The 14,015-nt window shown below is 39.5% G+C and overlaps 1 protein-coding gene across 1 annotated transcript in view; it reads left to right on the plus strand.

The window, feature by feature from the left end:
* The window catches only part of adamts10 (ADAM metallopeptidase with thrombospondin type 1 motif, 10), a 102,491-nt gene that overhangs the window by 23,690 nt on the left and 64,786 nt on the right, over window positions 1-14,015 (plus strand). Inside the window, exons 4-8 of the mRNA XM_052093665.1 lie at window positions 920-1,079; window positions 3,603-3,805; window positions 4,392-4,475; window positions 7,695-7,840; window positions 11,855-11,898. Coding sequence (XP_051949625.1) covers window positions 920-1,079; window positions 3,603-3,805; window positions 4,392-4,475; window positions 7,695-7,840; window positions 11,855-11,898 — 637 coding nt within the window. The remainder of the gene's footprint in view (window positions 1-919; window positions 1,080-3,602; window positions 3,806-4,391; window positions 4,476-7,694; window positions 7,841-11,854; window positions 11,899-14,015) is intronic.

Here is a 14,015-nt window from a genome sequence, read left to right on the forward strand (position 1 = left end):
GAACCTAATGATGGATTTAGTTTCAAGTAGCATGCTGTGGCATGCTCGTTACTTGCTTGGGCTGGTAATGCACCTGCACAAACAGATTACAGAGTCAAGACTAATGATTATTTATTCGGACCTGTCAAATTTTGTGTTTAGTCGGTCTGATAAATGCCTTTGGACTAATAATGTCCAATTCATCAATGATCTGAAACAAGAAGCTGAAATTTGAAACAAAGAACATTTTTGAAAATAAATGGACTGTAAGTGAGAACCTTATGAGAGAAAATCAAGACTGTAACTATATTTTTATGATTGGGGGGACCAAATGTAATATTTTAAGAATTGGTCATTGGATAATCCAACTACAGTACCTGCCATCAAAGATGCTAATATATGTTATCAATGTTCTTACACAAGATCTTTGATTCTTGACCAGTTTGGCTGTCTGGTTGATAAATTATTTATTTTCAGCTTGTGATTATTTGGGTGTGCGCTAACATGAGTGAACACAATGAAGGACTAAGCTTGCTCACAAAGGCGGTAAGAGGCTCTTAGGTTAATTACTGGTGGTCAGAGTACCATGACTTAATTCACCAGTGTGTCCACAAGAGCATCACTAAGCAAATTAGAGGATTATGCGCACTTTGAAAGTGTGCCTTAGAAAGATGAAGAGAGGAAACAGCTATGAGTTCCCATTTCAACCAGGATTATTACCCTTCGTTGTCTGACTCAGTGCAAGCTCATTATTGTAGAGTCAAGACTAATGATAGGATGATATGATTATCTTGTCAGGGATTGTAATTTGTCCATCATGTAAAATCAGATCATCCAGGGAGGCCAGGGATAAGGAACCACCAACCGTTTTGTTCTTTCGCAATTCAAACAAAAGTGCTTCAAAGGGAGGCGCTAATCAATGGTTTCATGGCTTTTCCAGCAAGGGGTCATTGTAGCTGGTGGTGAGGAGTACCTTATCGAACCCCTGGTTTCTGCCAAAAACTTCACTAATGAGGCTGGCAAAGAGGGGCGCCCCCATGTGGTGTACAAACGGTCATCTCTGAGATACCAGAATTTGGACCAGTCCTGTGGAGTCATCGGTGAGTATGAAAAAGATAATGAAATGTAGCAAGTGTTTTTAAAACTTTGAATGATGGTTAAAATACCGTAAAACATATTTTGATACTATCTGATTTGGTTTGATCTGAACTTATAGGATGGTTACCTACCGTAGCAATGCTTTTGCATTTCAGTATTGTAGGTTTTCAAATTTGTCACTGAAAATGTTTATAGATCATCTGCTTAATTGAAAACAAAGTGCAAAATGCAATAAACAGTTGCACCACATATACGCACAGTATTTCAGCGCAAAAACCTGCGTCTTATTCTAATGCTGCCTTTATGTCCTGTTGGAATTATCATCCTTACCACTTCTGAAGAGGTAATTACAAGTAGGCTATGTCACGATCAAGTGTTTGTTGTCAGAAAGAACAGGAAACATGGACGATGCCTCTTGTTTTTGCAGATACAAAGAATGGAGACTGGAGCTTTCAATCTTCAATTAGTACATAAAAGATGATTTTCCTCAAAATTCTACAAACAATACCCCATAATGGCAATGTGAAAGAAGTTTGTTTGAAATCTTTGCAAATTTATTAAAAATAAAAAAATTAAAAAATCACATATACATAAGTATTCACAGCCTTTGCTCAATACTTTGTTGAAGCACCTTTAGCACCGATTACAACCTCAAGTCTTTTTGAGTATGATGCTACAAGCTTGGCACACCTATTTTTGGGCAGTTTCTCCCATTCTTATTTGCAGGACCTCTCAAGATCCAGAGCGCTCTGGAGCATGTTTTCATCAAGGATGTCTATTTACATTGCTGCATTCATCTTTCCCTCAATCCCAGTTCCTGCCACTGAAAAACATCCCCACAGCATGATGCTGCCACCACCATGCTTCACTTTAGGGATGGTATTGGCCAGGTGATGAATGGTGCCTGGTTTCCTCCAGACATGCCACTTGCCATTCAGGACAAAGAGTTCAATAGTTGGTTCATCAGACCAGAGAACTTTGTTTCTCATGGTCTGAGAGTCCTTCAGGTGCCTTTTGGCAAACACCAGGTGGGCTGTCATGTGCCTTTTACTGAGGAGTGGCTTCCATCTGGCCACTCTACCATACAGGCCTGATTGGTGGAGTGCTGTAGAGATGGTTGTTCTTCTGGAAGGTTCTCCTCTCTCCACAGAGAAATGCTGGAGCTCTGTCAGAGTGACCATCGGTTTCTTTGTCACCTCCCTGACTAAGGCCTGTATCCCCCGATCACTCAGTTTGGCCTGGCGGCCAACTCTAGGAAGAGTCCTGGTGCTTCCAAACTTCTTCCATATACGGATGATGGAGGCCACTGTGCTCATTGGGACCTTCAATGCTACATCATTTTTTCTGTACTCTTCCCCAGATCTGTGCCTCAATACAATCCTGTCTCGGCGGTTTACAGACAATTCCTTGGACTTCATGGCTTGGTTTGTGCTCTGACATGCACTGTTAACTGTGGGACCTTATTTACCACAGGTGGACTCCAATCAAGTTGTAGAAACATCTCAAGGATGATCAGTGGAAACAGAAAGCATCTGAGCTCAATTTTGAGTGTCATGGCAAAGGCTGTGAATACTTATGTACATGTGAATTTAATAAATTTGCAAAGATTTCAAACAAACTTCTTTCACATTGTCATTATGGGGTAATTGTTTGTTGAATTTTGAGGAAAATAATGAATTTAATCCATTTTGGAATAAGGCTTTATCATAACAAAATGTGGAAAAAGTGAAGTGCTGTGAATACTTTCCGGATGCACTATATTACTCATGTAGCCTGCTGATGATAATGGCATTTTGGTAAAATACAACATGCATCAAATGGTTGCTGCTATACAGAAATGTATATGATCAAAATGGAAAGCGCTAACAATTTGCTGTATTTTCAAAAATGAATATGATTTCTACAGAGACTGTCCTCTCTTCCGTCATGTTGAAGGTTTACATCTCCTCCCAATTCGAAAGCCTGGGAATCTAAATTATCTCAGAGTTTCCCAGTCATAATTATGACTTTAGTGGTCATTCATGTGCTACTACTGAGTGGGAAACTCCTATTTACAATAATTTCAATAGCCCATGAAGGCAGCATTAGCATGGTAATTTTTTCAGTGCAAACATGCCTACTTTTACATAAATTAGGCTCATTATAGATTTTGCCTTATTCACAAAACTTTGCCCTAATTGCATGGCACAAGTAATGTTGTGCAGGCAGTAAACAGAATATCTTATAAAGTATTCTGTCCATTTGATATTGATCACGGCTGCAGATATTCATTAAATAAAGGATAAATGTCTAATCTGTTGTCTAATTTTTATAATTCCTGTAGTGAATAAGGTGCTAAAACAATGCAGACAATTATGTAAATAAATTGTGCTATCAGCAGGTGAATTCTTTCTTAGCCATTCTTAATTTGAAATTTACTTGAGATGCCTTATAAAAATTTTTAACAGCACAACATTTTGACAGTTAACATTAAAACATTGTAAGTTTGACATATTGCTTATTGTCTAACTTCCTTTTTGTCTCAGATGAGAAGCCCATTAAAAGTTATGGATGGTGGCAGAGAACGATAAAGCCTTCACCCAATCAGATGGGGCGGGGCCAATTACCACTGAAGCGTTCTGTCAGCCGAGAGCGCTACGTCGAATCCCTAGTGGTTGCCGACAAGATGATGGTTAGCTATCACGGCCGCCGTGATATTGAGCAGTACATTCTGGCTGTTATGAATATTGTAAGTTTCAAAATCCTTGTTTTCCCAAACTGGTGCTTTGCTCATTTAGCTCGTCAACCACCTGGTCTCTCTCAGCCTGACTGGCTGACAAGTCTCCAAAACCCCTCTAAAACCAGAGAACAGACCAGCCTGACCTGGCTGGAAGACCAGCAAACCAGCTTAGGCTGGTTTAAGATGTGTTTTGCTCCAGGGTTTTGACTGTCTGAATGAAAATACAAGTGTATTATATGCCCACAATCTGAAATGATGTTAAGAGAATTTGTATTGGCTTCAGGAATAATTGGTCAATAAAAAACTTCCTGTCTAAGCAGCTGTCTTCTGTCACCCTAAGAAACCACATATTTTTATGCAATTTATAATCCCCATATGCAATTTGTGGCATTGAGACAAATAGTTTCACTATTGTGGAATGTGTTTAATGAAGGGCTTACCTCATCTCTCTGCCCCAATGCAGCAGTTAGCACTTGTTATATAGTAGACTGTAAAATGCCCATCTTTACAGTAAACGGCAGGATTTGAAATCTCTGAAAACAGACTACTGGCCTGTTTTTTAAGACTGGTTTTTTCTTGTTTCCTTGGAGGTCAGGTTGCCAAACTGTTCCAGGATTCTAGCCTGGGGAACGCAGTGAACATCATAGTTACCAGGCTTATTCTACTCATGGAAGATCAGGTACACTTTATGTAACACGTTTGCACATACATGCACAGCTTAGGCCCATTTCACACCGCACACATAAGGGACACTTATTTATTTTGTTGTTCATATCACAAAGGTAGTTCACCTAAAAATGAAAAAGAGATGCTAGGATGAATCACAGCCTTAATGCCCCAATATACTTCATAAGAAATCGAAGAATGAACGGGTGTGATGTCATTTAGAACAAAATCTGGCCAAAAAGGTGTTTTTGAGTTCTTTTCAGTGGTTCAAAACAGCTCACTGGGGCAAACTTTTAGGAAAACTTCTCACTGGCTGCTAAACACCTTCTTACTGCCATTGGTCTACGTCATTGGTAGGTGTGACCTAGAGCTCCACCTACCATGAGGCTAATTTCCTTTCACAGCGTTCAGACAATACGTTAACACAAGCGTGCATTTATTAGCGAGCTGGTGCAAGTTCACCTTCATCTGATCGTTCCCGTAGAGACATTTTCCAAGACCATGTCATGCAATTTGTTTTTGTTAGTATACAAAAGGAATCAAATCTACTCAAATACTCTTAAGTGCCCCATGAATCTTTTGTTTTAAATGCTGTTACACTAATGTGCCTTCTGCAGTGAAAGCCATTCATACATCTGTCCATATTAAGGTATGCCCCTATTATCATCATGCTTTTGTCTGTTTTCTTCCTATTATCTCTCTTTTATCCACCAATCTCTGCAGTTGTATTAGTGTCATCATAAATTACAATAACACAGTGTAAGTGGCACATATTATGGCCATCTATAGCATGTTAGCACATTAGTGTCTTGAAGTCTTAATGTAAAAAGACAAATTTGTGTTTTCCACTGCATATTTCTTAACTTATATCATCATTGAGTGGTTAAAAAAGCATCTTTTACTGATCTAGTGTGAATTATATTCATAAACACAATTTTATGTCATATTAGTTCAGGTTTTACCGAGCGTCCTCATATTTAAATGTGCTTCTAAATGGTTCCCACAGCGGTGTGGCCGGGTCTCTGAATGTTCGAAAATTTTATACCATTGCTTGGCTCTTTCTAACTTCTTTTTACCCCTGAATGAAGTACGTAGAAATTCTCTGGAAATATATCGGCAACTTTAGTCACCATTCATTTTCATTGTATGGACAAAAAGTGCAATGAAAGTGAATGTTGACTGTCAATCTGCTTAACATCTCTTTTTGCATTCCACAGAAGAATGAAAGTCATAAAGGTTTGGAACTGCATGAGGATGAATAAATTATGACAGAATATATATATATTTTTTTTTCATAACTACCCCTTTAAAAAGTTACAGCATTCATAGTGCACAAGATTGCAAGAGTTTTTCCACGTGCCTATATTTGACGTTTGTATTGTGCAGAAATGCTGCAAAAACGCTGTCTGTGTGAAAGCACAATTTGCGCCTGCTGCTGCGGTTATGCTGCTGCTTAGTCTGGCTTACTTCATGTGTTTAAGAATTCCTTGTTTGTTAATTTACAGGCTAAAGTGTAATTCCTAGTCTGAGCCAGTTGAGACAGTACACACAAGTCTGTACTGTTTTCTGCCCAGCTCTACTGGGTGTGTACAGAAAGCCTGCCATGACTGCTCTTATTGTTGATTGTAACCTCTCAAATTGCCACATGGATGAATGTACAGGCCTCAGAAAAATTTATGTTAAAATCCAGGGAGTCAAGTCTAAGGGCAGGCACGCAATCCACAATGTTCCACCACTGTTCTACCACTGTTCTTGCCGCCTGCCTCTACACTTAATCATCTGGCTCTGTTATGCATTCAGGCTGCCCTCTCTGTCCTGAGCAGAGCGTGACGACATCGCATGGACGACTTGGCTCGCTCCGCATGGTCTCTGAGTGGAACACCCGCCGACAGAGTCAAGACCTCAGACAGACTCATAGAGATGACGAAGAGGGCAGTGAAAGGATAGGAGAGGTTTTTGCGGTGTATTTAATGAAGCATTAATGATACCAAATCGCAGACAACTAAAAATAAATGGCCCAGTAATTCGTTCCGCCTAATGTCATTTGACAAATGATGGGAGAGCAGTCATTAGGCTATTGCTATAGGTATTCGCTATGTTGAGATAACTGCCGTGTGGTGCCCTGTGGTTGCGGTGGAACCAATGAGGTTTGTTTCCAAATGAGCACACCCCGCCACCCCCTGCGGTAGAGGAAACCTGGAAAGTCAGGGCTATGAGGACAGAATTATGGGATGATACAATTATAGGTTATGCCAATGTGTGCATTCCTGGGTTATAAATGTAATGGTCCTGTGGCCAGCTTGGGTGCCAGGCAGATTAGCAGTGGTAGAGGGAAATACAGCTGTTTGTCATTGGTTCAGTGTGCCCACGTTACCAGAATATCTCTGACCTACTGTACACTCATCATGCAATTAGGCAGAGACAAGACTCAAAAATCTGGAAATAGTCTACAAAGTGCTTATCTATAGTTGTCTCAGCATATTAAGCAGGGGTAGGAAAAAGTATTTAACTTTTATATACATCATCTTCAATTACATACTTCAGCTTTAAGGAGAAGTATCAAATCTCTTGCACATATTACAAGAAAGGAGACTTGGTAACAGTCTAGCTTCCAGGGAATACATTTTCATAACTTCCAATACAAAAACATGTTGAGCATGCACATTGCATAATGATGATCACATAATGCCCACAGCAATTGTGAATTACTAGATTTATCCTCTTTCTAAAGAAAATTGTGATTATGCTTGCCCAATGCATAAATCCATTAGATAATGCTAGCCAGGTTATTGCCAGTGTAATGCTATGTGGTTGCTAAGGTATTCATAGTGGTTTAGGAGCATTGTCATATGGTTACTTGGGTGTTTTCTAGGAAGTTACTTACTGGCCCATTTTGACTTGATAAGCCTTTATGATATTCAGGTTGCTAGATACTGTATGGTTTTTCTTTTGTCCGTTTTGTCCATTTTATTGTGCACAATAAGAAAATCGTAAGTCAATTGCTTAGCACACCTCTCCTCAACAAGTTGCAGGATTTGAGGTATCATTGTCTGTAACATAAACAGAGTGGGACAAATTACACACAAAACTTTAATACTTACGGTTAGAGGTTTGTTCAACCCCTAACACTAAGTATGAACAATATTAATAGTGAATCTTGCCTAAGCAAACACAACTAATGAATCTGGATGCACTGTATGTGATCCAAGTTTTTGCTTCTTTTTCTTGCCAGCCCACACTAGAAGTTAACCATCATGCAGGGAAGTCTTTAGATAGTTTCTGCAAGTGGCAAAAATCCATCCTGCACCGGAACGGTCATGGCAACTCCATCCCTGACAATGGAATTGCTCACCATGATACAGCAGTGCTCATCACCAGGTCAGAATGCAGATGATTCAGCTCTATTTGTGGAGGTATATTATCTTTCAAAAGAGTTCTGTAGCAGTATTATGTATACTGATGGTATCAGATGTAATACCATGGTAATGAATGATTACCTTATTCATGCACCATGTGAAATTCATACATCATTGTACTCCAAGTTACTTCAAAGAATTCCATGGTACTACCATGATGCATGGATGGATAAATGGATAGATGTATGTACAGTTGAAGTCAGAAATGTACATACACCTTCACCAAATACATTTAAACTCAGTTTTTCACAACTCCTGACATTTAATTGTAGAAAACATTCCCTGTCTTGTCTGCTAAGCAACCAAATTGGCCCGGTTGCTAGGGAGGGTAGAATAACATGGGGTAACCTCCTCGTGGTCGCTATAATGTTGTTCTCGCTCTCAGTGGGGCACATGGTGAGTTTTGCGTGAATGCTGCGGAGAATAGCGTGAAGCTTCCACACGCGCTACGTCTTCGTGGTAATGTGACAAGCCACGTGACAAGATGCGCAGATTGATGTTCTCAGATGCTGAGGAAACTGAGATTCATCCTCCGTCACCCAGATCGAAGTGAGTTACTGCGCCACCAGGAGGACTTGGAGCGCAATGGGAATTGGGCATGCCAAATTGGGGAGAAAAAAAAATAAAAAAGGATTGTGAAATGTCAGGGCCTGGATAGCACAGCGAGTATTGATGCTTAACTACCACACCTGGAGTTACGAGTTCGATTCCAGGGTGTGCTGAGTGACTCTAGCCATGTCTCCTAAATAACCAAATTGGCCCAGTTGCTTGGGAGATTAGAGTCACATGGAGTAACCTCCTCGTGGTCATGATTAAGGGTTCTCGCTCTCAATGTGGTGTGTGGTAAGTTGTACGTGGATCGCAGAGAGTAGCATGAGCCTCCCATGCTGTGAGTCTCCGCGGTGTCATGCACAGTGAGCCACGTGATAAATTGCATAGATTGACTGTCTCAGAAGCGGAGTCAACTGAGACTTGTCCTCCACCACCCAGAGGTGAGTAACCGCAACACCACGAGAAAATACTAAGTAGTGGGAATTGGGCATTGCAAATTGGGAGAAAAGGGGATAAAATAAAAAAAGGTGGAAAAAATGTGAAATGTCAGAATAATAGTAGAGAATGCTTGAATGATTTAGTTCAGCTTTTATTTCTTTCATTACATTCCCAGTTGGTCAGGAGTTTACATACACTTTGTTAGTATTTGGTAGCATTGTTTTTAAATTGTTTAACTTGTGTCAAACATTTTGGGGAGCCTTCCACAAGATTCTCACAATAAGTTGCTGGGATTTTGGCCCATTACTCCAGACAGAACTGGAGTAACTGAGACAGGTTTGTAGGCATCCTTGCTCGCACATGCTTTATCTGTTCTTCCCAACATCAAACTGATGTCAGGGTGTTGTGATGGCCGCTCCAATACCTTGACTTTGTGGTCCTTAAGCCATTTTGCCTCAACTTTGAAGATATGCTTGGGGTCACTGTCCATTTGGAAGACCTATTTGTGACCAAGATTTAACTTCCTGGGTGATGTCTTGAGATGTTGCTTCAATATATCCATATTGTTTTCCTAGCTCATGATGCCATCTATTTTGTGAAGTGCACCAGTCCCTCCTGCAGCAAAGCACCCCCACAACATGATGCTGCCACCCCCATGCTTGACGGTTGTGATGGCGTTCTTCGGCTTGTCTCACCCTTTTTCCTCCAAACATAACAATGGTTTTTGTGGCCAAAAAGTTCTATTTTTGTTTCGTTAGACCAGAGGACATAAGATCATTGATACCATGTGCACTTGCAAACTGTAGTCTGGTATTTTTTATGGTAGTTTTGGAGCAGTAGCTTCTTCCTTGCTGAGCAGCCTTTTAGGTTTTGTCAATATACCGTAGGACTCGTTTTAGTGTGGATTTAGATACTTATCTACCTATTTCCACCAGCACCTTCACTAGGTCCTTTGCAATTGTTCTGGGATTGATTTGCATCAAACTACGTTCATCTTTAGGAGACAGAATGCCTCTACTTCCTGAACAGTATAATGGCTGTGTGGTTCCATGGATTTTATACTTGCTTACTATTGTTTGTACAGATGTATGTGGTACCTTCAGACATTTGGAAATTACTCCCAATTCATTACACCTCCTATCAGAAGCTAATTGTCTACAGGCTTGACATCATTTTCTGGAATTTTCCAAGCTGATTAATGGCACAGTTAACTTAGTGTATGTAAACTTCAGACCCACTGGAATTGTAATATAGTCAATTAAAAGTGAAACAATCTGTCTGTAAACAGTTGTTGGAAAAATTACTTGTGTCATGCACAAAGTAGATGTTCTAAATTACTCAAAACTATAGTTTGCTAATATTAAATCTGTGGAGTGGTTAAAAATGTTTTAATGACTTCAACCTAAGTGTATGTAAACTTCTGACTTCAACAGTATGTATGCATGTATGTATTTATAGATTGATAAATGCATGCATGGATAGATGGATCAGTGCATTATGGAGATGGATGGATGGGTGCGTTTTAGAGATGGATGGATAGAAGTGTGGATGTGTTGTGTAGATGATGGTTGGATGGATGCATTATGTGGATGGATGGATGCACGATGTAGATTGATGTATGGATGATAGATGCGTTATGTAGATGTTGGTTGAAAAGATGCATTATGTGAATGATGGATGAAAAGATGCATTATGTAGATGGATGGATGGATGGATAAATGGATAGAAGGATGGATTGATGGATGTGTGCATTATGGAGATGGATGAATTGATGCATTATGTGGATGATGGATGAAAAGATGCATTATTTGGATGGATGGATGGATGGATGGATGGATGGATGGATGGATGGGTAAATGGATGGATAAATGGGTGCATTATGGAGATGGATGGATAAAAAGATGGATGATGTATTATGTAGGTGATGGATGGATAAATGAGTTATGTAGATGATGGATGGATGAATGGATGGATAGCTTACTTATAGTTGTCTCAGCATATTTTGCAGGGGTAGGAGAAAGTATTTAACTTTTACGCACATCAGCTTCAATTACATACTTCAGGTTTAAGCAGAAGAATCTAATCTCTTGGACATATTACATGAAGAGACTTGGTATCAGTCTAGTTTACAGGGAATACATTTTCATTCTCCTAATGCAAATAAATGTTAAGCATGCACATAGTGATGAAAAAAACAGTGCTCATCACCAGGTCAGAATGCAGATGATTCCACTCTTTTTGTGGGGGTATATAACATTTCAAAAGAGTTCAGTGGTAGTATTATGTATAGCATTGCTCATGGTACTACCATATTCATGTACTACCAATACCATAGACCAAAAATATTACTGCCATGTTACATGTCCATCAAACCTTGGTACTTTTTGATAGTTAAGGATTCTGTTTGTCTGTGTATTGTGCCTCTGGAGTACTCTGGACAATTTGTTATGCATGCTGTGGGGTTCTCATGTTGGCTCATTTAGTTGGTCTCAACCCAGCATCATTCAGTAAATGCTTTTGAGTACTCTGTGAGCACACACACATACTCACAGCTGTTTGTATTTTGTAGCACTCTACTTGTCTAGGCAATTTAAAATGGCTTCAATGAAAAGGAAAGTGTAGCATATTTTCCAAGACTAAAGTGGTGTTTGTAAGAACAGGCAATTTAAGGTAAATAGTGATATACCTTTAATCAACACAATGAGATGTTAAATAAAAATGTTGTGCCTCAGAATTGCATTTGAGATTAAATAAAGTTGAAAGTGAATGTGTGTGAAGGACATGTGTGTGAAGGAGAGATTGTCTGAGATGTTTTGAAAGTGTTATGCCTTTACATTACAGGCTTTTATCATGCATAAAGCATTTCCTCTCATTGTCTTCGCTCACTTATCAGAGCTCTCACAGTCTCACAGCTCTCTAGAGTGTGTGTGTGTGCTCTGTGGCAACCCAAGCAGTTTACTGACCCCAACAATTCTTGTATTTACAGATATGACATCTGCATCTACAAGAACAAACCCTGTGGAACACTTGGTAAGAACACTTGGCATCCACCCATCCATCCATCCATCCATCCATCCATCCTTCCATCTGCATAATGCATCCATCCATCCATCCATCCATCCATCCATCCACATAACACATCCATCCATCCATCCATCCATCTACACAATGCATTCATCCATCCAACCCATCCATTGACCTACGTAATTGTTACAGGTACCAAGCATAGGACCTGAGTGACAGATATATTTTTGCCTGAGAAATCTGGAGAAAAGATGACAAGACACAAATTAGTGGCTTTTCTCAGGCATGGCTTGTCAGCATCTTTATTAAACTCACTTAATTTCTTATTAATAAAAGCATAATCAACAGATATTTCACTCTGTAATATCACTTTCTTTACAACTTCATATGTGAACAATCATCACATTTGTAATCACTGTACAACATTTACACCAGTAGTATTGCAATGTGAAATTAAGCATTACCTTTGTACAGAAATAACCACTGAAAACTTAAATCAAAATGTTTTTCCTCCGAACTTTTACATTGAACATACCTGAGATATCAGGAGAAAAGACACAAATTAGTGGTTTTCATCAGGTGTGGCTTGTCAGCGTCTGAGGGCTGAAAGTTCTCATGCCACTAACATCCATAAGCAGCGCCACCTTGTGGCTGCAGCAGTACTGACTCATTGAAAACACAACATTTACATTGACAATAAAAATGGCTCAGACAAATACATTATTTTGAATACAATATAAAAACTCATTTTTGAGTGCGTCACGCGCTCACCAACAAAATAAAAATGGCTCCTGCCATAACATTACATTCATTAAGGAAATTCAACCTCGATTTCTATCTTGTTTTCTTTTCTTTTTTTTTTAAAACCCAAACACAATTGTATGCGGTGTATATGGAACTATTTGAAATTGGAATGTGGTAAGGTCACATTCCTCAAAATGGTATCTGACCAATCCCATAAGCCTCTAAACTGTTTACTGTTGGATATGGCTATACTGTAGGCTGACCTAATGTGTGGTAAGTGAACATCTGGGCTGGCCATTTATCACATGTGGATCTTTTAACGTTGCCTGTGGGACTGTCAGTATTGGTGGTCAGGGTAGGTCTCCTTGAACGCCATTCTCATTCCAAGCTGGCTGGAGCCTGATTACTCTCAACTTCTGACAGTTCTTGTTCTGTTGCAGTATATTCCAGTTCTTGTCTCTCTTCACATTCATCAGATTCATAGTGTTGTTCTGTCTCTGTATAGATAGGTTGCTTTTCCCTTAAAGGTTTTTCACAGGGTCGTTGTTGTGAAGGATCACAGGAAGGTACATTACAGGTAGGATAATTGCAGGTAATTTCAGGTTCATTCATACAGTTATTTGGCATTTGTAGCCTATAGTAATGACTTTCATTACTCCATCTGTATCTGTGTCACTGGATTGTTGTTTTGTCTGTCTAAGCTTTCTCAACTTTTTAGGTGCTGTTGTTGGAACATCAACATGTAAGTCATTGACTTGATGCAAAAGATGTATTTGTAAGACTCTCCATTTTGAGAGTATGTCTGTCTCAGCTACCACTCTGAACAATGGAATGTCATTCACTTGTTCTTTCACAGTGTAGATGGTCTTCTCCCAGTATGACCTACATTTTCAACTGGCAAGCATGGATGATGACCATTCAGTAAGTAAAAGGGGGAGTATCCTGTTGCTTCATGTTGTGTGCAATTGTAGACGTGGATCTGAGGTAGGTGTTCCTTCCATTTTTCTTTTCTTCCAATGTCCTCAGCATCTGTAACAATATCCTATTGAAATGTTCATCTGTATTGCCCTGTGGATGATATGGCGAAGTTCTAGAATGTCCCATTTCAGCAAATTGTCACAGTATCTTGAGTTCATTCTCAAATTCTCAACCTTGTTTGTGGTGTAATTTGGCTGGAAAACCAAACCGGGGGATAAAATCATTAAAGATTCTCACTGCCGCAGTTTTTCCTGACTTATTTTTGGTTGCATAGCCTTGAGCAAACCTTGTACAGTTATTTACAACAACAAAAATTTACTCATAGCCACCTCTGCTACATTTCAGATGCAAGTAGTCAATAAGCTTGAGGTGTGAACTGGTGGTTATACTGCCCATTAGGG

The sequence above is a fragment of the Xyrauchen texanus genome, chromosome 27 (assembly GCF_025860055.1).
Source record: "Xyrauchen texanus isolate HMW12.3.18 chromosome 27, RBS_HiC_50CHRs, whole genome shotgun sequence".
NCBI classification, from domain to species: Eukaryota; Metazoa; Chordata; class Actinopteri; order Cypriniformes; family Catostomidae; genus Xyrauchen; species Xyrauchen texanus.